Consider the following 25,619-nt stretch of genomic DNA (forward strand, 5'->3'; position numbering starts at 1 on the left):
CACATGTTCATAGTATTGACCTTTGAGGTTTTTTTGTTTGTTTGTTTTTTGTTGTTGTTTTGTGTTTTTTTTTTTTTTTTTTTTACCCTACTCATCTCTATCTTGCTTATGCTGCCCTCATGTGAAAATCCCTCTGTACTCTAGTTAACACTAGCAAGCTGCAAAACAGTCTTTCAAGCAGTTCCCTTTGCTGCACTGTCCAAATGAATATGTGCATTCTGTCTGTATTTCAGTGGAAGTCTGCACTGGCATTAATCACAGTACTCAAATTGTACTACACAAAACAAGCACAACGTGTCACACCTGGCAACCACTAGAGTGTATCCAAGGTCTGAAGTAGAAAGCATAGTGATGTAACAACTTAGCGTACATGTATTTTACAGCTATATCTAAAAGAAAAATTGTTATTTAAAAATGTGTATCAAACAGCATCCGATGTGGTTCTTAACTATGCACATAATGTTCATAACCATGTATGTAATGCAGCAATTTAGACAAGATATGAGGAACAACAAAGAATGTTATGGAGAAATACTAAATGCTTGACAAGTTAAAAAATACCTGTTTTTCCAAATCTTGTCCAACAATGCCAGCTTCCACACACGCTGTTAAGTTTTTCTCATCTATCCAGAGAATCCGATTCTGTTGGAAAGCCAATCAAAAGTAAGAATATATTAACATGACAACATAGAAATGAAAATAATGGTATGTGTACTATGTACTATGTCTGTCTTCCTGAATAAAGCTAATATCACTCATTTTCAACAAGAATTACTATCTGAAGGACCACAAGAGCCACACGTTTACATTTATATATACTACCATATACTAAGTGTAGATATTACACATTCACACAGTGACTTGGTAGGAAAACTGCTGGCAGTTTGGTTATTCAACTTCAGTATCTTTCAGAAGCCTTAATTATTATACAGAACTTAAGCCTTGACTTGTTGACAAAAAAATACATCAAGCTTCATTAGCCAAAACAACACTGTCCAACCTTCTTCAGATTTCTGGATACAGTTCTTCTACAGTCATTTATGCAGTTTCCATTTAGTACAGTTAAAAACTCACTATTTCTTAATGCTTATAGTATTTATGCTTTGAACTATGTGCTGCGTGTTGCATTAGAACTGTCTACTGCAGCAGAAGACTGCTGATTCACCTTTTACTCAAAGACAGATTTTGTTTTTATATGTATGCCCAAACTGACGTCAGATGAGAAGTTTATTATTGAAATCAACAAATTTCATGACAATGAAAAGATACAGGGAGCTCCTGCAAGTGCTCCAAATCACTTCTATGGCACTTGTATAATTTTGCATTATTATATTACATAGAAGGAGAACAGCTCTAGCTTCAGTTTGCCTTGCTTTCTGAAGTGGCAAATTTTGTAGTCCAGCTTAAACTATGAACAATTAACTTTAAAACAATTATTTCCCCTCAATAGCCAGCTGTTTTTACTCAGAAAACACTTTCAGTTTCAACATGGACTACTTAACTGATCTGAGATGCTATATAAATGAGATTTTATGCAACACAGACCCTACATGTAAGACAAAGATAACCATTAACTGCGTATTAAAACAGTAAAATTTGTCTGATCAACTTAATTGCCCTGGGAGTGCTTTCCACCCTAGTTTCTTTATTTTCACTCCACATCAATGACCACAAAAATTGCTTGGCAGCATTATTCAAGAAGCATTCAAAAAAGCGGTCTGTTTCCTGACCTGATATATATAATTACATGTCTAGCCAACACAAAAGGACGATAGCAGGAGTTTAGTACATTCCTTTCCCACCCCCAAACCAGACATTAGTCAAAGCTGTGGGCGATGAGTCAGTAAGTTCAAACAAAGGCCTGAACCAATATTGTACTCCGGATTTCACCCCATAGGCGCATGAAGAGTTTCCTTCAATGCACAACTGCCTTGTAGAAGAAAAGTCACTTTGTAGCCAGAAACACTCAGAAGCTACTAACTTAACTTCATGGAATAAACAGAGAAAAGGGAGCCAAAACCCAGGTACTACCTTCAAGGACAAAGGAGTTAATAAGCATTGCAGGTGCTAGGAAACAGTACAGAATTACATTAAAAGATACAGAGCTGTTTCTGAAGCATCTCATTACTATGTAACCACGAAATAACCACAAAATGGTCATTTTATAACTACAAAGGTTCTTTATAAAGGAAAGCGGAGTACTAGGACTAAATTTTACAAAACTTAATTTCTGGAATGCCATAGAACTTCATGTTCTCGCGATGCTATCTACACAAAACCCACCTTTTTATTTTATTTCTTAAAAAAGTTAATACTGCAGGTTGACTTATAGATATTACACCATCTTATCAGCCTTCACTGTTGAAGTATATTTTTAGGTCTGTAAAAAACAGTATAATTTTCAAGAACAAACAGCTTCCTCCTAGACTTTCACTTAATTCAGACAATTCTGATATAGAAAAATAGCACCTTCTTCTGATTTTGATTTAAGGAAAGCTGCCGTAAGAAGGTTCAACAGTAGGATTTTTTTTTCTTACTCTAAGTAAGAAGTAAGGTCATATAAAGTACAGGGCTAGATTAAACAAAATATCACTGTAACTGAAGGAGCACTAATTTAATCATACATGGTACAAGTTAATACTTCCATCTTATATTTGTTCTTCAACAAAGAAAGAAATTTCAACTATTTTTTTCCCCCTAGAAGAGAGACATACCATTTGTGATGTATCCAGTGAGATAATTGTTCTTTTTTCTTCTTCAGGGCATTCAAGGGCACTAGAGACACTTGTTCCTCCTGAAAATATGCAAGGCATATTGCAATTGAAAAATTCACAGGTAACCTTTTCCCCACATACCCATCCTTCTCTCCCTCATTTGTAACATTGAGCTTAATAAAATAAGATCACTGAAATTACCCGTTTGAAGCTAATGATTAATATTCTAAAGCTATCCTGGTCAATTGAGAGTTTCACAAAATCAAGGCAACACTAGCAAACAGAAGGCTTTAACAGCACTTGATAACAAGCCATGAAATTGTGACCATCTCATCTGCTGCTCTAAAGCCTGGAGCAGAATTTACAAGCAGGGAGGGATAAGAAATGAAACCACCCAAGAAAGAGATAGCCGTTTCTATGTATTCTTCTGAGAGCACTACAAAGGGCACTACAGCCCACTTCCTAGGTGGAAGTGAAGAGGTCTACTTAATTTAGGAATGCAAGACTTACCTGAAAGCAAGAAACAAACTGGAAGAGTGTAACTATAAATATGGATGAATAAAAACAAATACCAAACTTTTCTGGCGGTTTCTAGTGCATCTTCATTGCATGTTGCAGAACAGCGTCCAAGAAGCCTTTGGCTTCTCAAAGACTTCAAATGCCATAAGAAAAAAGAGACTAGAACACTACAGAGAAGAACAAGCAGTGGCAAGTACAGAGATGATGCCAGCTAATAAAACACCAGTACTCTTCAGGTGCAGCAAGACACGTCATCTTTGTTTCCAATAATAGGAAAGACGATATTTTAATACCAACCCCTACAATAGCTTCAGAAGTTGACCGTAGTTAAATATACCAGATTGGACAAAACCTGAAGATCTTCCTGTATCCCAGTCAGTGAACATGAGCTAGTCAATGTTGCTGCTCTCACCTATACTCATTTACTGGTACCAAAGATGATTTGTAGCAGGCATACAGCTCTCCAAGTGTATCTGGCAAGCGTTTTAGGGAGAAACAAGCATCATATCAAACTAATGGAGCTGAAATGACATGTTTATATTCTCAAATAGTAAACATCCTTCCTAAATGGGCCTGCAGCACAAGCACAAAGGCACAGACTTATCACACAGAATTCTTAACAAAACACTTCTTACAGAAATAAGCTTGTGAGAGCCAACATCCCATGTTACCTGCTGTCCAAGTCAAAAACAGGTAACTCACACTACCTCTGCAGGTTTAGAGGAAAAACCATGCACAATTAATAAAGTGAACTTCCTCAGAAATTATTTAGACTGAGAAAGACCCAGATTATACAGGCTTTTGCTTATGTTCTACAAAACCCAGAACGTTTCCTGAAAACTCCTTACAAGAGAAACATCTACTCTAACTTCCAAGTTGATCAGTGTCTAAAAGGAAATTAGAATTATGGTTCACGATTTTGCAAAATCGCGTCTGACAACTATCCTCCACGGACCTATGAGATTCAACAATACACTGCACTCTGATGAACAAACTAATTTACAGGTGTTTTTGGAAACAGAGCACAAGAAATGTATCCAAAAAATACCTTCAACATAAAAGACTTGCAAGCACAGAGGTAGATTTTAACCTCTTATAATCTCTCCTCTTGCACCCCTAATATTCATGGTTTTTACACTTCTGCTAACTTTTGCTAAACTAAATAGATCAGCTTTTAATGCTGCAAGATAAGAAAATTGACAGCACTCAATGTACTAATAGATCTAACTTTTGAACTATAGATACAATATATTACTAAAACCACAGATTTAATTGAACTGCAGTAGAATACTTTTGCACTGGTGATGTTAAACAGATCTGAGATTTAGTAATACTTACCACCAAATGGTATTATGCAGAGATTATGTTTACATGCTAATTCCACAATTTTAACAACGTCTTCATGGCAAACTAAAAACAAATAACAAACAGTTAAAAAGAGGATTTGTGCTTCTTACTGTTGCTTAAAAATCAGAGTCTAGATACTTAGCAGCTCCTTTTCTGACACCAGAAAGGAAAACATTTCAAAGATTTAGACACTAAAGGGATGGACCAAAAATTAGCAAAGCTCTACAGTAAATGTAGAATTGTTTCACATCTAAACTATAAAGAAATTATTTTAGACTTGGTCACTGCTCACAGACTGAGACCTTCTGGCAGTTCTCATGGCAAGACAGGCTACCACACAGTTAACAATTGAGGTACCTTGGAGAACAAGTTAAGTTCAAAGCTTTATTGAAAATAGGTTGTCCAATCTCTTTTAAGTGAAATTAATCTTTTTTGAGAGCTGAACAAATATTTTTTTTCCTGGCTGACGTTCCGTTTCAGAAGTAGACCTACTGGTCAAATTTACTTTTTCAGAATGTATTGTACATCAGGTCAAGGGTAGAAGCAGACACGCATGTGCACAGGGAAGGAGAAGGACCATCAAATAAAGATCAGCTGCTACATGCACTTGAATTTTTGCAAACAGCAGAGAATAAGCAGACCTGACTGCATAGGCTTACAAACTCTGGCCATACAGATCAGCTCTAAACCAATATAGTCATTTTACTTCATTTGCTTTCAGAGCTGCACAAAATAAAGTGGAGTGGTAATGAACACTGTTCATAGTCACCAACGCTGTCATGTCAGTAACTGTCCTCAAATATTCAGAAGCATCTTATAGCGTCTCTTTTTATCCTTCCCATGCAATTTTGTTTTCCTAAATAAAGTATGAAAACTGAGCTAAGACTGATCTTGGGGTCTCTAATACAGTGCAGCTATTGAAATTTCAGAAAATAATAAAAGGAAAAAAAAAAAAAGTTGGATTCATACAGCTTAGGTACTTAGACCTGATGCCTTTTTCATTAGCTACTGAAGAACAGCACATGGAAAGTAGGTCCCAGTGACCTGAGAAATATGACTTGCAAATAGAAAATTCACACAAGTGAGCACAAAGTTTTATCAGTTTAAATATTTGTCTTCTACTAGATAAAATCAAGCATTATTTTCTGCTACATGTTCTTACCTACAACAGCATTAGTGATTATTCTATTTAAAATGGGTCTAGCCCGTACTCAGATTGCACTGCCATTTCTTCGAGTCAATGCTCCTTTGTAAAGTGTTCTGATTGGAGTTACAGGTGTCATACTTTTTTAATTACTTCTGAAGAACTGCATGTCATAAGACCAAATTCTTTACTACAAACATCTTACTACCTTCATATCATCACGTTCTCCTTTAGAAACAAGATTTAGGCTGTCATTTAGACAACTGTTCTTGCTGCACACACAAGTTCACAATATGCTGTGGTTACTCAAGTCAAAAATTCAGCCTTCATCTGAAACTTCAACTATATTTAATAACGAATTCAACTTCCTCATGAAGTGAATCCTTTAGGCTCTCTAAAGACGAGAGAAGTCGATGAACAAAGATAGCTTCCCCATGACAAGAAAGCACAAGAATTCATAAACAGTTAAGAAGGAAGAAGAAAAAAATAGTTAAGCTTACCAGGCCATACAACTATATCAGGAATTCGCTTAAACATTCCTTCCCTGAGAACAAATATCTCATGTAGGCAGTGACCTGAAATACAAACAGTAAGTTAACAAGTTGAAACAGGAAGCATCTAAAGTACACTTATATAAATGAAGTTTTCTTACCATGAGCTCTGAATACCCTATCTTCTGCATCCTGTGAATATGAGATATTAGTGGCTCTAAGATCCTGAAGAAATTCTTCATTTACAATGGATGGAGGTACATCATTAACATTTAAGGATGCCTATGATACAAGAAGACATGTTCATTAAGGGTAGGCTCCCTATTATCACATTTCTGTACAAAATAAAAAAATAAAAACAGTTTGCCACTAACTGATACCAAAATGTAGCTATTTAAGATTAGAAATACAGAAGTTCTTTTCCTCGTCTTCAGCCATTGATCCCATTTGTCCTGCTTGGTATTCAGCTGACTAGATGCACACAAAGTTTTATTCCAGTAGTGCATTCTTACCCTTTTTCTTCCTAACAGATTTGGGGAAATGAACTAGCTTATGAGGGCATTTTAGACAAAATACTTTGTTTTACAGAATTCAAGAAAAACAACTGCCTGAATAGGACTAAAGACTCTCCTGTTGAGAAAGGATAAGGTCAAAATTCCTTTTTGAACATAAATTCCTCCTACAATACAGAGAAATACATACTAAAGCCACCATATACTATCCAGATTCCAGTACTTCCAGTTCTGTTTCTACCAACCTACTTCCCCTCCTTCTGTCACATACCAGAAATTTAAGTGTGATTGATCTAATATAACAGGAATGCTTTAAGCAGACCTCACACATCAGCAAGACTTCATAAAATCCTAGTGCAATCATTAACATGCAGGTGTTTTCAGAAAACCTCTAGATAGAGGTCCTGATCAGCTCCTTGGAAAAAAAAAGTTTTTCAGCCTTTCACATATAAAAATATATATTATTATTATATATAAATATATCCACACATCCAAGTTTCCTTTCCTGGAATAGAGAGTTTCACTCCTCTTTGTTCTGCATATAGCCTCCAGAAGTGCTCATACTTTTTGCCAACATGTAACTGGTGGCTTGCTAAAATAAAAGCTTAGAAGATAGCACCAGTTACCAAGCTAACAGTGAGAGGGGAAAAAAAAGATTATAGTCTCACATCTGCCAGTATGGCAGTCTGTTCTGAACGGGATGGGTCACAGAGCAGTGAGATCTGAAGAAACGACAATTTAACCTTCACAAGGAGAATTTTCAAGTAATGAGATGCATAGGTTGCCTACCAGGGTCCACCTCAGAAGAAAGTATGTAAGGTTACACAGAAATTAAGAGTACTTATAGGGATCACTTAGGAAAGAATATTTGCATTAGTTAGGTTCATGTCTGATGGCTCACGAAGCCTCAGGGGCACAAAATGACAGCCAAGTCTTTGTTTTAACATTCTTCATACGGGGCACATGACCTAATGAAAATACAGTTTTAATAATGATTTACTTCTGGGAAAAGAGAGAGGTGCTGTTTTGAGTGGCTTTTTAAGGGTGATACTATACTTGAATTAAGGTGTCAGACATCTGAGGAAAGGGTTTTATCTGAGAAAAAGGCTTTTCCCTCCAACATATTCACACTGTCACCTACAAATATAGAAGCTAGTGATTGTGCTGTTCAGGTGAGAGGCATGCAGCTCTTAAGAGATCATGATTTTAGGGGCCAGTCAGAATAAACACAGGGGAAGTCAGGTCTTGGATTGCTGCTCTTAGCTCCTGCTAGTCTGCTATTAATGCAGATTCACGCAGCACTGCTTACTAACCCAAGGAGCAGAACTCTTAACAAACTTGGAAAACATGAGAAACAAACCAATATGAAATGAACAAAGACCTTTAAGCCGCTTTGGTAAAGAAAATCCCTGCTAGCTCTGTTTACATTTTCTAGTTTAAACTTGTTTCTTCATGGATTTTTGTAGACAGAACCATTTTGTTTCATTTCAAGTTGAACATCAAATGCTGGAATATCTCGGTTTTCAACAGGAGGAAGATGAACTACTTAAAGCTATTGCATTTCCCCATGGATAACTAGGTACCTTGATTTTTCCTTTTTTTGCAAGCATTCTAGTCCTCTAATTTTTCACCTTCAAGACTGAAAATTTAATATTCATATAAATCCTATGCAGAATGCCAGGCAAAAATAATTTTATTTATTCTTATGGGACTGAGATATTTTAAAGATTTATACACTTAACGGCTTGACAGGAAATCTACGTGAACCAGGTCTAAACTGCTGTATGTAATAAGCCTAGACTGAAAAGGAAAAAATGTCATCTCGCCTTGAGCATCAGAAAAGCAAGTACATTTACTACTGTTAATTACAACAGAAAGGTTGCATGCAACAGGGAACCCTGCAGTCCTACTGCACAGAGGCAGGAAGAGTTGAGACAGAAAGACATATGGGCCAAGAGATCCTTTTCCTGCTGTTGTTCCTATACCTGAGCTCCTTTATGCTCTGATGACAATAGATGGTGAGAACCAGTACAGTATGACAACCTGAAATATAAACCAGGAGCTATCAGAAAGACATGAAAATGGGACCTGCAGTAGTACCTGAGCATAGCTATGAGAAGTTAGATATGAGAAGTCCAGATACACACTGCTGGCAGATATCCTGTGAACTAGCTCTTCAGGATGTGTTGTAGAATCAAGATAATATTCAAGAATCTGCCCTAGTCCCCCAGTTCTGCTTATTCTGTATCTTCTATACATGTAGGAAGGGAACAACTGCCCTCAGGACCACTGGTCACAGTGAATTAAAGCAATTTTGCTCCGAGCACCTGCCAGTCAAGACCAACCTCAGTCAAGGAAAACAATCCCATCAAGACAAACATTTCTGAAATATATTGTCACATGGGAAGACCTCAAGTCATAACAGATGAAAGAATGGCTTGACTAGCAGAAGACTGAAGTGCTCAAGTTTTCAGGCCCAATGAGATGACCTGCTTCAGGGAAAACAAAATCTTGAACTCAAGTTACTCAAGTAATGGCTAAAAAAACGTTACTGAAGCAGTATCACTGCAGTCACTGTGCAGTCATCATACAAGCATACAGCACAGCCTGCTTCCCATGCTGCTTAGGCAGTTACTGAGTCAGAAGCCTGCAGCCTCAAAGGAATTCTTCCTAAAATGACCTCACTCCAAGTTGAGTTATTCTTTTTGAAAAGCATAATATGTATACTTCAGAAAACCCAGAATATTCTGATTTTTTTTTTAAACATTCAGTTCAATCTTAGGTATTCTGGTAGTCAGTTTTCAGCATCCAGATGTGGAAAAATATTACTGTCAAATAAGAACTTGGATAACATTAAATACACTAAAAACACCATACAATTGAATGTTACTGTATCTTCCACCTTTGTCATCACAAAGGGTGATTACAGTTGCATAAACAATAATTCCATCTAGGCTAACAGTTTCTACAATCTTGAAAAGCAGCCTACAAACAAGAACTAAAACCTCTCTGTGTAGGAGACATTTAGTCCAATTAAAGTACTACCAGTTGATGTAGGATGACAAGTCGAGCTAAATCACTGAAAGTCTCATGTAATATTTCTACACCAAACAGCAACTCTGAACTGTTACAATACACTATTTAAATAAATTATATAGGAGGCAATCTTCAGGACGAACAGCCGAATCATCTTTAACAATCTGTTTTTGACAATCACCACAACTAACGTTCAAAGGAACTGGTTCAGCTATTTACTTACTCTAGAGGTAGTTTTGTGCTCCAGACTTGCTCCAAAGGTTTTTTCTATCCATTCCTTAAAAGTAGGTAATACCATACCACCTAATCTGTACCTGAAAAGTCAATATTACACAGGGTCATTTTCAATTAAAAGAATGTATGTCAGATACACTTCTTTTGATTCTACATAAGCACAAATACTAAGTTAGATGAAAAAATGGATTTAAAGAAGTCTGCAAAGCTTCTGCTCATTTAGTTTTCATGCAACTGCGTATTTTTATTTATGTTCTATACTTCACACAAAAATCAAAGAAAATGTCAACAACTTAGAAATTATGTTCCTTTGTGATATTTGGGAATTGTAGCATGTGGCTTTTCAGACATTCCACCCTGCCCATCTTCATTTTTAAGAAAGATCTCCCAGTAATGTAGAAAAGTGTCATAGTTTACAAATCAGTTACAGACAGAGGGCATGTATGTACAGACACATTGCAATGTAAACCAAAGCAACCTCAGACACACAAACCCAGCTCAATATACCTTAGAATGGTTTCAAGAAAAACAGAGTCAAAGGTTCCTCTCTCATCCTCAAAATGCATCAAAACCCATCAAGTGCCATGAATGTGTCTGTCACAACCCCTCGGCAAGAGCTTAGCCATGTGACAGATGAAGAGTTAGTTACAAGACAAGAGACAGAGGAGCTGTTTATAGTCATGCATATCAAATGAAAGAACAAGTGAGGCTGGGCCCATACTCAAACCCTAGTGAGGTAGCAACTTAATTGCATACATCTGCACACCTTGTCCATGTTTATGATATATGCACAAGCACTCTCTGAAAAAAGGAAAACAAAGCCCCTCCTTTTGTATGAAGAGTTTTCAGCAGTTGACTATCCTATAGTATATAACATCACTGCATTAGGCCCCATGGATCTTTCCTCCAGGATTATTTAATTACCATGACTATCCAGTTATGACCTTGTCCTTCTCAGCTACAATTAAGTCACCAATTGTGCGAGGAGAACAATTCCTTTTGTTTCCTCATCTTAACTACCTTCCAGCTCACCTCGTTGGGATAAACAAACAAACAAAAAAGTATTCCTAGAGATGAAAGGCTACAACTATATCTTAATTCAGCTGGACTCTTCAGCTTGGAAGACTATTTTCTGTGATCCCTCCTGTGACTGCTGTTATGTATCATCATATCCATATAGAACAGGTAAGTGAATTCTGTAGACAGAAAAGCACAACAAGCAACAAATGTATACGACAAAAGTTTAACGTAAATTGTGAGTCTGCAGTGGTACAGAGCACTTTGTCTCAGCTTGGCGTTTCTTCTCTAGACATAGTTTTTGGTGTTGCCCACCTATTGCTACAGCTAGCTTACAAAGGTAATCTTACCTTTAATTTGTCCTTGAGTAAGTTCAAACAGAAATCTAACAACTAACTCAAGACAGACAAAAGTCCCAGGAGAGAGAGAGTTAGTGAATTTACTGCACAAAACACAATTACGATTAGTTACTCAGGGGTAAGCTTTGTACATATGTTGATTGTGCAAGAAGTCCCTGAAAACACAAAACAATAAAACACCTTACTTTCCTCCCTGGAAAAACGGGTTTATTTGTTCAGACAAGTATCTTCTACCTCTGCTGAGATAGTAGAGCCAGTAATAAAGATCATTTGACAGGTAGATAAGCATGGTCTATTGGGACAGTCAGCACAACTTCCATAAAGAAAATTCCTGTTTCACTAACCCCTCGAGCTCTATGACCGTGTGAAAAGAAAGTGAATAATGGGGATGCAGTGAACACACTCCTCTGGATTTCCACAGGGGTTCTACCTCAATTGCTACTAAAGAAAATACATTGCTACAGAACTGAAGGAAAGGTTCTTCTTCAGGCTGAAGGGTCAGGGCTTATTGAGCCCTGAGTCCAAGAGAGACTCAGGAGTGCAACTAGCTACACACTGGCCACACACTGGTCCAGTTTATATAATTCCTGCATCAGTGATCTGGAACGAACAGTGGACTCTCCAAACAGGTGAATGATACTAAGGTCTTTCAGGTAGACATAGCACACTGATGGTATTTTTAAGGTTCCAAGCTCCTTCCTAACTGAGCAGACAAATGAAGAATGACGAGCTGTGATGTAACCACAAGAACAAAAAAATAAACAAATAAAGTGTTACATGCATATTTTGCTGAACTAGACTAGTAGTCAGTACAGGAAAAAAAAAAAATCAAGGCATCTTCATTTATACATCATCAAGGCAGGTATGAGAAACAAGACAGATTATTTTTTTACACTGATCTGCAGAACCCTGGTGCATCCCCATCTTGAGTGTTGTGCACATTTTTGGCTCTGCATTTCCAAAAATATGTCAAAGAGCTGGAGAAGTTTCAGAGAACAGCCACTGTAAAGACCAAAGGGCCTTACAAGCACAGACTAGAAAGGGCCCAGGACTCCTCACAGCATGGAAGGAAGGTAGAGGAGGGGATACAACTGAGTCTTGTGCAAACAGCAAGAGTAGATACTAAAAGGCATCTCCAACGTAATCTTCACAGATGCTACTGGATTAAAATCGCAATTGATCACCAGAAGCCAGGCTCCCATTCTTTCTTTAAACAGCCCCACCTTTCTTTCACCACTGAGAGGAACTACTCCATAAAAACTACACTGGTGGGGGCCAACAAGGCCTTTCTAATACTTTCTCATACAGTTAGAGAAAATGCAGGTGGGGGAAAAAAACACCATTCTCCCCTACACCTAGCCCTACACCTTTACCTCTTTCAAATCACCCTGATAAATTCTTCCTGTGCAGCGTAACCTACCCCAGATAAACAGAAGATATCAGATGAAAGCATGACTGACAGAGTAACAAGGGCTAGAATCCTGGCAAAAGGAGAGATCGCCACGATCTCCCTGAATAGCATACAGTGAACTCATGCCTTAGTTAAGGCTTTGCATTTTAACCTGGGCCTGAAAATTAAGAGATTCAGCATTAGTATTCAACACCAGAGATAGATTTTTGCAGCAATTCAAACTAGCTAATGCTAGTTTACAGAAACTCAAAGAACAAGGAGGAGCTTTTCTGAAGGACAGTACCCTAGCAAACTTATTGATCTTCCTTATCATTATCATCATTATTTTTACTCTTACTGAAAGCATATTTATTATTTTTTTAAACTAAAAAGACTGCAAGACTCCTTTCCTTTCAGGCAAAAGGGAATAATAAGATACCAGGTGACAGACTTAAAATACACTGGAATAAAGTAAAGAGATCTTGAAGTAGAATTAATGCTGTATTTACTGAAATGGATATTTCTCAGAAAAACAAACCTGCTCTATAAAGGGCTAGCAGGCAATAGATCAAAAATGTATGCTGCCACCACAAAACACACAGCTGTAGAGGAATTTTTGTTTTTAAAACTAGGAGGATGGAGTAGCTCCATGCACAAAGTTTAAGAAACCTAAAACAAATCAAAAGTTAAAGTAAAGTAACTTGCTGACTTTCATGAGATTCTCAAAACTGGCACAACTCCACAGAACTGCTGCATGTTTTCCTAAATCTTTAGGTGGTGGTGCAGATTCTTGGTCTGATTCTACTCCTCCAGGGGAAGTTTCACTGCTGTGTGTAAAATTCAGTAAACCTGTTAAATGCAGAACTAATGACCTATTCTATGAGATAGAGGAAGCTTTCTGTTGCTTTCAGCTTAACTGAACAGTGCAGTTTTTAACCTCTTTTCAAAAAAAAAAAAAAAATAATTTACTACATTAAATATTTTACTCCAGTGATATAAGTTTCCAGCTTACCTTTTCCCTGTAAATTCTGCTTGACCCTTCTTATTGAATATGAATTTTGAGTCATTATATCCCCATCCATTCCACTTCAGAAGTTCTTGCCTTAAAGGAGAAAAAATATTTATATAAATAAGAGTGTTAGCATACTGACAATGATCAGTGATGACTATTTCAAAAAACAAACAAACAAAAAAAACCTGGAACTCAAAGAAACCTCTGCCTCAAGGCAGTTTTAATTCCAGCTTTACATGCAAGGTAACTGGGTGCTGATCAATTACCAAGGGCATTCATTACAGAGATAACACTAACATGTGCTGCTGACATACTACAGGTGCTGTAATTAGACTTGCCTTAATCAAAGCCCATTTTCTTCAAACTGCCTGTACACATGGCCTTTAAGGAATCAAATGGAAGAAAACACGGACACTTAGTACAGCTGTTTGAAACCGACATTTCAACAAGCCTTTGACAAGCTTAGCACTTCTTAAGCAAGCTTTACAGGGAACTTCAAGTACTTCATAACTGATACGTTTTTGTCAAACAGCCAGTGCACGTTGCTCCTACACGCTGAGGAATTGACTAAAATTGCAGCCAAATTAAACTGTTTGATGAAACAGTGTCTAGGACTGCAGTCTTTGTCAAGGCAAGATTTCTCCCTCTGGTGACTGAATGGAGTATTTCTATACACCCGATCTCTTTGGTTTATCAAATTACGTAAAGTCAGAACAGACTTGATATTAATAAACCAAATTTGACAAAGGCTTACGCAGCTTCCCCCTATTTTTGAAGGGTGGCTCCTTCAAGGCAGTGCTGCTAAGCTGCTAAGTGTGATACATGGAACAGGGCAGAGAAAGCAGCAACAAAGCTAAAGATGATCAGACAGATCAAGACACAAAGGACCAGGCTCTAAAGGAATGCCAACATATGGTAAAACAAGTAAGTGCAGCTTTGAAACTACCACCAGTCCTGATGTCTGTATGGACAGACACCTCTCCCCAAATTCAGGGGAGGCACTATTAGGGCCCTGAGCAGAGATCCACTTAGGAGCTCTTTCTGCTAAGCTGACTTGGTTCCCTGTTCCCTTCCTGCAGCCCTGCTTTCCTAGGTTGGTGTTAAAGCACCTGGTGCTTTCATCAGGTTTTAAAATACCAAACAGAGGTTAAGAAGTCAAATTTTGTAAGTTTTCAGGATCAACTATTCCTGAATGAAATAAGCATATAATGGTTTCCTCTGAAAGACAACACAACTCGTTAGTGGTGTGTTGAGAGTAATTACATAAAACTAACACAACAGTTAACATGTTTGCAGAACAGCAGGTTCTGAAACATCTCAGCTACCTCCTACCACAAGGTCGGGCATTCCCCCCGACATAATGGACGGCTTTGTACCACCTGACAGGTAAACACAATAGAAGTTCATTGCAAACATCTAATTTTTACATTCGGTGCTATACCAAGCAATTCCGAGGTTTCTGTTTGGAGGCAGCAAGGGCTGTTTTGTACTGAGTCATCTGGCATTTATTTCCTCCTTTGATCCATCACACCAGGGAGCACTGCCAATCTAGGAACCGCTATCTGATTTACGTATAGTGGTTCCTAGCACCTCACGCCTACGCTGCACGGAGTTAGAGGAAATACTGCATGTGGCTTCCTAAAGAAGAAGCCTACAAAACCAGAATATAAAAGGAAAGTGTCTGATTACTCAGCTCCAATTCATAAATGACAGGGCCTCTGGTAAGCAACATGGCCTCTCTCTAACACTTGTCATTATTCTTGTTTTAAACTCAGTGCTGCTAAGCTTTATATCGTGCCCAAGCTGTCTCATTTAAAGATGACAGCTTTCCTGTTCAGGTACATTGACTTCAACAAAAAGTCAAGCTCATTAACCCTACTTTTGTCTTTGACATATATGGACTATTTTAGCCAGAAGTGTCAGAAAGTGACCCGTTCTTCCTTGCCTTCTAACTTTGAAACGATAATTTCAGTACAGAAATGGATGAAGTGCTCAACATGTCAAAAGCAAGCTTTGGTTTACATTTTTGGTATTGTATATACACACTTACATATCACACACACATAATATATGTGTAAAATAAGTAATGATATTGCCTGAAAGGAAAAAACCTGAAAGAAAAAAGTTACCATGGAAACAGTGACAACAGGAGCAAGTGTTGCGGAAACAACTTGCTTAGGTTAACTGAATTTAAACATTCCACTTTCATTACAATGGGCAGCATTGAAATACTAGTTTGACTCAATGTAATAAGAATTTATATATATTTACATTTTAACAGCAAAGTCTTTTCAACAAATAAAATATCTCTTCGCTTTTCTGAAGAACTGCCTATTGAATAACCACAGAGACGCGAGGCAAGAAGCTGTGCAGACCACAGCACACACAATAAATAAAATAAAGGCGTTGAAAAATCGCACAGAAACCCACGAGGTGGCAGCCTTCCCCCAGCCGGGGCAGGCTGAATCCTCCAGACCCAAGCATTTGAACTAAAACATCTGCCAGCCCTCTCCAAATCTCATGTTTTAGTGACAGGCACTATGACTGCTTGAAAATGTTTTCCTTTCCCTAGAAAGCTTAAGCAGCAGCACAGGGCCTCCAGCAGGTACAGAAGCTGAGCATCCAAAAGTTTAATTCCCATGGAAATTACAACATTGATGCGATCTTTTAGTAGTTCCAAATTCATGCCATAATTATACACCAAATAATTACACACACAATACAGAGAACTGACAGTCGAGGAGTTTTTACTTTTAAAAGAAAAAATATCACCAACAGTTATTATAGCCTTTTATCTTCCAGGGTAGGTTTAAAACACGTTGATAACATCAGAAGCAGGCATTTTTTCCACTTATGGTGAAGTTACAAGATTATGTTCAGTGAAATACTGGAACCAAGTTAAAGTAATCAATGAATTTTACTTCAGTAGCAGCAGGTGATTTAATGAAGAATGCCAATGCTGAACTCCTTGCCTTGTTATACAGATACACTGTCCAAGCACACAAACCTCAACAGAACTCCCTCGGCCTTCTACCAAAGAACTTGAAGATCTAGTGCTTTCTGTTCCAAACTGAAACAGGCTACTTTGCTAAATGGGCAATGATCATTTCTCTTATTTTCTTCAGTGCAGCCACCCTACAGCAGTATGGAAGACGGTGCCATCCAACCCATCAATGCGACGCGGCGGGAGCAGAGCCAAAACGCCCACAGTGATTTCCCCACAATACCCACCAGGGTTTTCAATTCAATCATTAGGTGACGCCTTGCCTTTAAGCACCACTCCTATTGTGCTGCCCAAGAGCCAGCAGATCTTGGGAACAGGACTGAAGCAGCAGCTGGAAGGGCTCGCACGGGCTGCTTGCCTCACGTCGCCACACGAACGCACATGTCCTCCTGGCTGTGGTGCTCTTGCGAGGCCGGGAGCAGGTGTGCGGTGTTACAGTGCTGTGTAAGGAGTTGCAAGGCAGGACGTTACCCAAACAGCAACTCAAGGCTCACCTCAGCTGGACTTTCGGCTACCAACTCGGAACACCTACAGGAGAGGGTTCTGAACCTCCTGAGGTGACCACATAAGGTTGCCCTCCCTCTGCTGTGGGGCACGGGCCTGTGTGGGTCACACAGGCACACCTCTCAACCACTACGCCGGCAAGCCGCTCCAGAGAGCTTCCGGAGACAGCAGTAAATTAGGATTAGGTGTCTGGAAATTATGAAAGGGAACGTAGCCCAAGGAACCACTTCAAGAACTGCTTTGTGAAAGCATTATTTATCCGGAGAAGAATGACAGGCTGCAGGCAGGGAATATCTGCTGTGCTCATCATACTTCTGCCCTCTCACCGAGCCTTCCCCTGCAGCAAACCAGAAGTAACCACTCTCAAGTCAAATAAAATGCCTGTTTTTATAAATTGAGAAACACTGAGGTTCTGCAGCCTGCACTCCAGATAAACCCCTGCACTTGCACATACACCTAATACAGCTGCTATTCTGTTTGCTAAATACCTGGTACAGCAACATGAACCTGGGTTCACATTTACAGTAGTTTAGATCTACCATAAGCTGAAACTGTAGACAAAATTTTAGGCATAAAAGACTTGAAGGAACCAGGTACTCCAGAGTAGTGTTGTGTGTTTTTTTTTTTATTTGTTTAAAACTGTTCTGACCAAAAAAAAGGAGATACTAGCCTCAACTACTTCATTACTCCACATTTCACCATGTTTTAATTAGCAAAGCCCCAAGGAACAAGGAAATTGGTGTTTCTCCACTGTTCTCTTGTAGAAAGCTTATGTCATTTAGTGAATTAAGTGAATTAATCTTTAATCAGTATGAAGAAAGTCAAGATATTATGCCTATACTACTCAGTACGCACTTAGCCAAATGATGATTCTTATGCAAGGGACTACCTTAAAGGAGCTATTTCTATTCCAGATACATGTACTACTTCAGTCAATACCAGTTTCATATTTATCTTTCAAGGGACTGCTCTACTGCAAAAATACGTGCACATGGCTACTTCCAGGCAGTAAAGGAATAAGCACTTAAACGCTTTTCAAACAAATGAACAGTATGCTGTTTATTTTTTCAAGTAAAACAAGCTCAGATCCTGGACAAGACTGTTTTATCCATGACATAGAGGATTTTTAGCATGCTCTATAGCAAATGCATCAGATAACCACTAAAGAATACTTTTTGGCCTATACAATCAACCCAGAAGGCTTGCATACAAGAACAACTTTTGGATGTAACAAGGCCATGGAGACATCCATCAAGCTTGTCCATCACATTGAACCGACAACTGATTTTTAGTATTTCACATTATTTATTCTCTACTAAGATGTATAGCAACATTACAGTAAATTCCTGTTGACTGCAACTCTTACACACACGGCAGATGTCTTTAGTTTACTCCTGGTCAAAGTAGTTTCTAGGAAGTCAAAGTAATTATTGTTGTCTATTGTGTGAGCAAAGACTGTTCTACTCAACTTACGCAAATCTTAGGTTTAACTACATAGCTATGTACATTCAATTTCTTGTACAGGAGTTCAGACCTCAGTAGATATCAAGAAGTTGATCTACAAAATTCTGCTTTTCAGAAGTAGCTAGTTATTTTCCCATAATAATCTATATTGTACTTTAATATGTTGAGCATGTTTTACACTTTTATTTGCATGTTTTTTCTAGTAAAATTTAACCAATTAATACATTCACTTTGGTTTACTTGATATAATAACTATTCTGTTGGATCTTTTGATTTTTAAATTAATTCAATCCTGACATTTCTTACATGCCATCTGCTCAAAGACATGACTACTTAGATAACAGATAGCAGTTGAAGGCAAATGCAACTTCATATGCAACAGCAAATGACATCTTTAATCAGGCTAGTGTTTCCGTGAGAGAATCAGATTACCTTATCTGTTCCTATACTTCAAGCAATAACCTTAACAAGCAATTACCTGCTTTGATGTAATCACAAAAGCCTCCTGTGAACTGCCACACCTTCCTCAATGCAACAGGCTTGTGCACTTTGATTTAAGACTCTAGAGGGATCAGCCCTTTCCTTCTTTGCCTAAAGTTTCCACTACCTTAAGCTCAGAAGCCAGCTATGTTAGGATTTAGCTTAATGTCAAGTTTTGCTTAAAAAACACTGTTTCCTAAAAAGCTAGTGCCATTACAAACACTTAACAAGTCACATATGGAATCTAACCTTTCAAACAAAATTTTGATGCTGCTTACTGAACTTCAGATACCTACAGAAGAAAAGCTGAATCTAAGAAACATTCCCTCGACTCCCCAGACTTCCTTCAACCTCTGTTGCTAACCTTACACTTTGGTGTTATCATCCTTCAGTCTCCAATCTAAACAGACCATGAATTTAGCTCAGAATAAAAACTGTTATACAAGAAGTCTTTAGAAGTTTTAAAGTACTCATAAGAGCATAGATGTGTATTCCTGTGAATACCAGGAATTCCTCTTTATCAACTGCAGTGAACTATCCTAAGGAATGCAGTAACCATGAAATCACAAATCAAGCCCTTCATTCAGGGTAGGTTTCATAGAACAGCACTTACAGATGAACTAGAATAATGCACGTTTACCTCATCAATTATAAACTAGCATTTGCACTAGACATCATTTAAATTTACATGACACAAAAAGCATACTGCAAAGAAGTGTCTCAGTATTGTTGATGATATGATCCCTCTTTGAAGTTACTTGTTAAGAAGCATCTTTATACATCGATTCACGTTCTGCTTGGCATTGTCATCACTGTTATCAGCAAGAATTGCAGAAGTCTAGATAAGGGCATGTTGATATTAACAAGTTACCTTGAGCAGCCTGGGTTTTAACTTGCTAAAGGGCAGATGGCTGCCTGTACGTTCACCCCTTGGCTTATTCTAGTTAACAGTGTGCCTGTAACAACCATAAGAGAGCCACAAACCTCTCTTCATCCCACCGGAGAAAAGCTTCCCCACTAAGAGATGGGAAAGTCAGTGCTTTTTTTGCTCCATTTGCTAAATTTTTAGCATAAGTCTCACCAGGAAAATGGACTTAGCAGTCACCAAAAGTCAACAGTATAACGTAAAGTTTTGAAAAAACACTTAAGGAAGAATTCTTTTCCAATTCAAGATTTTATTAAGTTTTTTAGTAGGCCCATCAACTTTTTAAAGCTTAGACACACAACAATTTATAACTGTGACCCCCACTTTTCACTGCAGCACTGAATTAATAAAATTCAAACCAGGAATGGTACAAAGAAGTAACATCTCTCCACTCTTGCTGTGCATAAGGCTCTCCACTCATACAGCACACTTACAGTGCATCCTTCCTTCAAGAGGATGCTCCTCTAAGCATAATGTAGCTTATATTTTCTGATTTTTTTTCCTTTTGATAATAGTAATTTTATAAAATAAGAAGCATGCTGTAATCTTTAAACACATCAACTTGCAAACATATTGGTTTGCCTTCACAGGCATTTTTATTTTGAAGCAGGGACAATTAGGTGAACACCCACAGAAACTCAGATACTCTCCTTCCTATCCTCACTGGTGATGAAAAATGGCTGGGTAAGGTCCTTATCAGCATGGTCTTCAGACTGTCAACAAGAAAGCAGTGTTTCTACAGGTCAGTGTCTAGTGACTACAGGATAAGTATTAGAACAGTTTTTTTTAGTCATAGCAAGTTTTCTACTTTGCAGAAGAAATACAACACAAGGAGAGTGTTGTATATAGATCTGGTGTAAGTGTCTGTCAAAAGCTTTGACTATTTCAAACACTACAGGAAAGATGCAACCGGCCTGAAGAACACAGAGAATTTTGATTAAGGTACCTAGGCTGAAGCTTTGCTAGGAAAAATTAAACTGATAGCTCAAAAAGAGGTAGAAAAGCTGAAGCATCATAGGCAGATTTAATAGGAGACCACAGGAAGAAAGCATCTGGGTTTGGATTGTCGTAATATTGCTTAAAGACACACAGCATCACTGTACCATCTCTAGGTCAGTTATGCTTACCAGATTTTTCAGTCGAGCTTTTCAGTAACTTATGAAAACATTGTCTTCAGGATATTTCTAACACAGGATGTCACATCAGTTTCTGAAATTCTCATTATTCTTCTCCTGAGACGTAGGAAAAGTAGCTGCCAAGTTCAATATTGTGTCTCTCTCAAGTTGCAATTATGCAAAGATATACACTTAAGCCCTATTAAACTGAATAGACTGCAAAAAAAATATATTAATTCGATATCAATATAAAATTTGGTACGTATTAACTTGTTTCAAGCCTAAAGGTAACTTACAACTTGGTGCAATAATTGCACACTTGGGAAGTGTGAATATCCATACAGACCAAATATTTTCCAGAAGCAGTTCACAAGTTTCAAGCTTTATTTTAAACAGTTTCAGGACCTTTTAACCTGCTTGAAGACCTAAAGACACAACTCTGACAAAGTTAAAGTACTTAGGTGTCTTCTGTTATTTGAAAGATCAGCTTCACTGGGGTTTAGACACCTTTGAATTGAAATAAAGAAGCGTTTCCAGAGCATGTCAAGCACAGAACATGGCACAATCCCTTTTCAGTAAAATATAATTAACCAAAGAACCCAACCTCCTTAGACTTGGTTTTACACTTCAAAGACCTATTGTATTTAACTGGCTTATCTTCTGCATGCTCCATTGCTCAGTACTCACAGCCTGAAATGCAAGTTCAGCTATTAACCTTTCAGGTCTAACACATTTTCTACAGCTTGTATACACTCAAACAAGTGCTCTAGCACTCAAGTTTCTTTATGCCTGATCACCACCTCAAAACCCCCGCAGGAGCTCCAGGCCTAGCCTCTTACACCCGACACATGACCTCAGAGGTCAGGCTGTCTCCCTGCCTGATTCTCCAAGCTTTCATTTAAGAGGTGCTTTTTTGTTGTTGTTATCAGTTTTGCTTAGGGACTTATATCAGTGTATATTCAAACAAGGACTGTTAATTATACTTTTGCCAAATATTTCTGTCCATACAAAGAACTCTGGAAAAAATTTCATTGCATCCATCATAGCCCCTAGCCTTATACAAGTGTCTTCGCACTACCCAAGTAAAACTACCACACAGGTAAAAGTGAGCTTACCTAAATGCTGAGAGAGTCCAGTACTAAACCTCTCACTAACTGAACAAAGCTAATAAGCTGATTTTAAAAAATTCCTTACTTTCAGCAAGCTTCAGATATTTGTTATAGTCAATCTGTAGCATTCTTCAATTCCATCCCAGTAATTTCGTTACCTTCTCATTCAAGCAAGAGCACCTTTGTTAGAATTTAATGTTTTTAAGGTGAACAACTTCAGAAACCATGTTATTTTTTCAACATAGTTTAACTTCCATCTTGAAATCTTACCCTATCCCTCCCACGTCCTCTCAACTCCCTTATCAGCCTTCAATTTATAAGGCCTCACAGACCTTCCCACCTGTCCATGGATATTCCAGACCCCCTAGACCTTCTCCATCTTCACCAAGTAATCTCAGCCACCAAGACAGCCACTCAGACCCACCTATAACTGACAAGAATTCTGGCCCAGTACATTCCCAATCTTCTGAATGGGTCAGCCAGCTCCGGATCAGCTGGAAGTCGCTGGAACAGGACTCTGGCATTCATCACTTACCACCTCCGAATCACTACAGGCAACAGAATCATCTCCACCCTATCCCTACCCTCCCATCACTCACTTCAAAACTCATTATCTTGAAATAAAAACTCCACCTAGATCCTCATACCCAAGCTAATATTTAAGTATCACAGACTTTTTAACACCTACCACCTGAAATACGTTTCAGCTAGATCTCATATTCAGAGTGAACACCTAAAAATAAGAGGTACAGATCCTGCAAGGTTCTATTTCCATACATACAAAAAATGCTGGGTTCTAGATATATCAAGACAGCTGCACCTATGATGGGCATCAAACTTTCTAGCAGCTTCTTTACACCCTCACAACAAAGCATCCTGCAGTTGTTTCACTTTGATCATAAATTCCTTGAAGCAACATAACATTACTAATCTAGAACAAGTTGTATGGTGCAGAAATATCAGTTCTTCACGTTCCTACAGCGAATAGCAGTATGGGAGGCCAACGTCCTTAACTTGTAGAAGAAGTACAGGTGTAAGGTCACCATGCCTGCGTTTCCACAAAAGAAGCTATCTTTAGGGTCATACGCATCTTCACAAAAGCATGTTTCTGCCGCTCTTCAAGGATGCAGGAACTGGCTGTAGAAATTACATGAGAATTCATTTAAAGTAAATTCATTAGAACTAGCTAAACTGGCATTTTTCAGAAACAATGATTTCTTCCTAAGCTCAAACCAAAGAAAAACTCGACCTGGAATCCAACGATTTTGGCACAACCCATTTCTCTTGGTGAGCAGTGCTCTTGATGCATCTCCTGCAAGAACATCAAATCCCCTCAGCAGGAGGGGATATCAAAGGCTTTCAAACTTTGTCATAGGCATGAAGTCAAACGTTACATCCCAGTCCTCTCACAGCAGCAAGCTCAGCTTGGGCCACTAATGATCTGTTAAAATAATTCAGATCACCCCTTGATCTTTGATCCCTTGATCAAAGCTTGCTTGAGAAAAGAGGTTCATAGCAAATCATGGGCTGAAGGGATTTTCCTCAAAGGAACATCAACTCTTTTACCCGCTGCTTGCCCTGCCTGCCTCCTGACCACCTCCATAGGCTACCGGAGCAGACCAGTGCCTGCGCACAGCCTGATGGAGAGGAACAGGTTGGCTACAACCCAGACCGTAAGATGCTCCTGTGGGACTGCAAGCCAACACGTGCACAGAAAATCCACATCTGAAAACGGGGAAATCGTGAAATAAACACGAGACCATCCTGAGAGGCGAGCCTCACCATGGCAAGTTACACGCACCTGTACCACGGTTACGGTGCCGTGGTACTCAACTTACCAGCGAAATGAACCCCAGAGCTGCCGTTCGCCCTGCCGTGAGCCGAGCTGCTGGGCTCCCAGGTGCCACCGGGCACGCAAGGCGCTCGCAGCCCAAACTTCGGGCAGGGCCGGCACACGCCGGGTCTCCAGCCGGGCTCACAGGGCCCCTTCGCCGCCCGCCCCCCGCGGAGCCCCCCGCGCCCCCGCCCCGCCGCCCGCAGCGGGCAGCCCGCGGCTCGCCGCCCGCACCCACCGCTTCTTGGGGATGGAGCCGGCGGCCGGCCCGGCGGGGCCGCCCTGCGCCTTGCAGGGGCTGGGGGACAGCGCGGCGCGGCCCGAGCCCCGCAGGTGCCCGGAGATGATGCGCAGCCGCCGCCGGGCGGAGGACGGGGACCCGCCGCCGCTTCCCGCCGCCTCCGCCGCCATGGCGCTTCCGTGTTGTGCCGCCGAGCGCTGCCGGGTGAGGGGTCAGGCGGGCGGAAGGCGCCGAGCCCCGCTCCCCGCCGAGCCCGGGGGCCGGGGGCGGCCCGCGGGGTCCCCGCCAGGCTCCTCCCGGCAGCCCCGCGCCGGGTGCCCGCTCCCCGCAGCGGGGATCGCCTCAGCTCGTTACGAAACGCTCCGTGGTGGCGTTGGCGTGGGTGGGGTGCCGAAGGCGCTGGTTAGTGGGGTGACAGGGCGCTGCCTCCTGCGTACTCCCCTCAGCTTACAGGTGCCTTGCTGACAGGGGCAGGGAGCCCGCGCCTCAGCACCTCTATCTGCGCTGAGCACCAACAGCTAAAACTGCGAGATAGGGCTTCAGTATGTGCATGTGTCAGGCTGCTTTCCAATAGCAGTGAAAATGAAGAGCAGAATGAAGTCACCCCCATCAGCTTTAAGGACAGACAGCACACCTGCTACCAGAGACGGCTCCGGTGTGACCAGACCCGCGCAGGGCAATGCAGGGGTGGGCTGGCGACCTGCTCAGAGTAACTCCAACTTCGTGAAGTGCCATACCTTGCACAGTTGAGGCCTACTTTGTTATCACACACAACCTACTTTCGTGATGAGCTTTTGCAGGTTGATGGCACCAGTCAGCTTTATGGAAATCTTGAAGTGGAACACTGCTATCTGTGTGATTATTAATACTTTCATAATGATCTTTTGCCTATCACTGCTGGTTTATTTGCTCATTCCTTCCTCGTGCACCCCTATGCTTGTTCTGTCGTGTATGTGAAATAAAATCACATGAAAATTCATAAAACTCTTACCTTATCCTCTTTCAAATCCCTTTCAAGGACCTATTTCTCCCTTGATAGTTCGGTGTGATACCTTTCCATTAGCTAAGTAACTAGCAGAAAGTTCTCTAGGGAGCAGCAACTAGCAGAAAGTTCTCTGGGGAGCAGTATGTAGTGCACAAGCAGAGAGACTTTGGTTCAGTTCCCTAC

The 25,619-nt window shown here is 39.8% G+C and overlaps 1 protein-coding gene across 1 annotated transcript in view; it reads right to left on the reverse strand.

Annotated features, from left to right (window-relative positions):
* AGPS (alkylglycerone phosphate synthase) overlaps positions 1 to 25,411 on the reverse strand; it is a 51,651-nt gene extending 26,240 nt beyond the window's left edge. The window contains exons 1-8 of the mRNA XM_082763451.1: positions 24,449 to 25,411; positions 13,776 to 13,865; positions 9,987 to 10,077; positions 6,377 to 6,497; positions 6,225 to 6,299; positions 4,572 to 4,643; positions 2,715 to 2,794; positions 562 to 642 (exon numbers count right to left, since the gene is read on the reverse strand). Coding sequence (XP_082619577.1) covers positions 562 to 642; positions 2,715 to 2,794; positions 4,572 to 4,643; positions 6,225 to 6,299; positions 6,377 to 6,497; positions 9,987 to 10,077; positions 13,776 to 13,865; positions 24,449 to 24,621 — 783 coding nt within the window. The 5' untranslated portion in view covers positions 24,622 to 25,411. The remainder of the gene's footprint in view (positions 1 to 561; positions 643 to 2,714; positions 2,795 to 4,571; positions 4,644 to 6,224; positions 6,300 to 6,376; positions 6,498 to 9,986; positions 10,078 to 13,775; positions 13,866 to 24,448) is intronic.
* Between the last annotated feature and the right edge of the window lie 208 nt (positions 25,412 to 25,619).

Source organism: Aythya marila (genome assembly GCF_965140915.1).
Source record: "Aythya marila genome assembly, chromosome: 6".
Taxonomy (NCBI): domain Eukaryota; kingdom Metazoa; phylum Chordata; class Aves; order Anseriformes; family Anatidae; genus Aythya; species Aythya marila.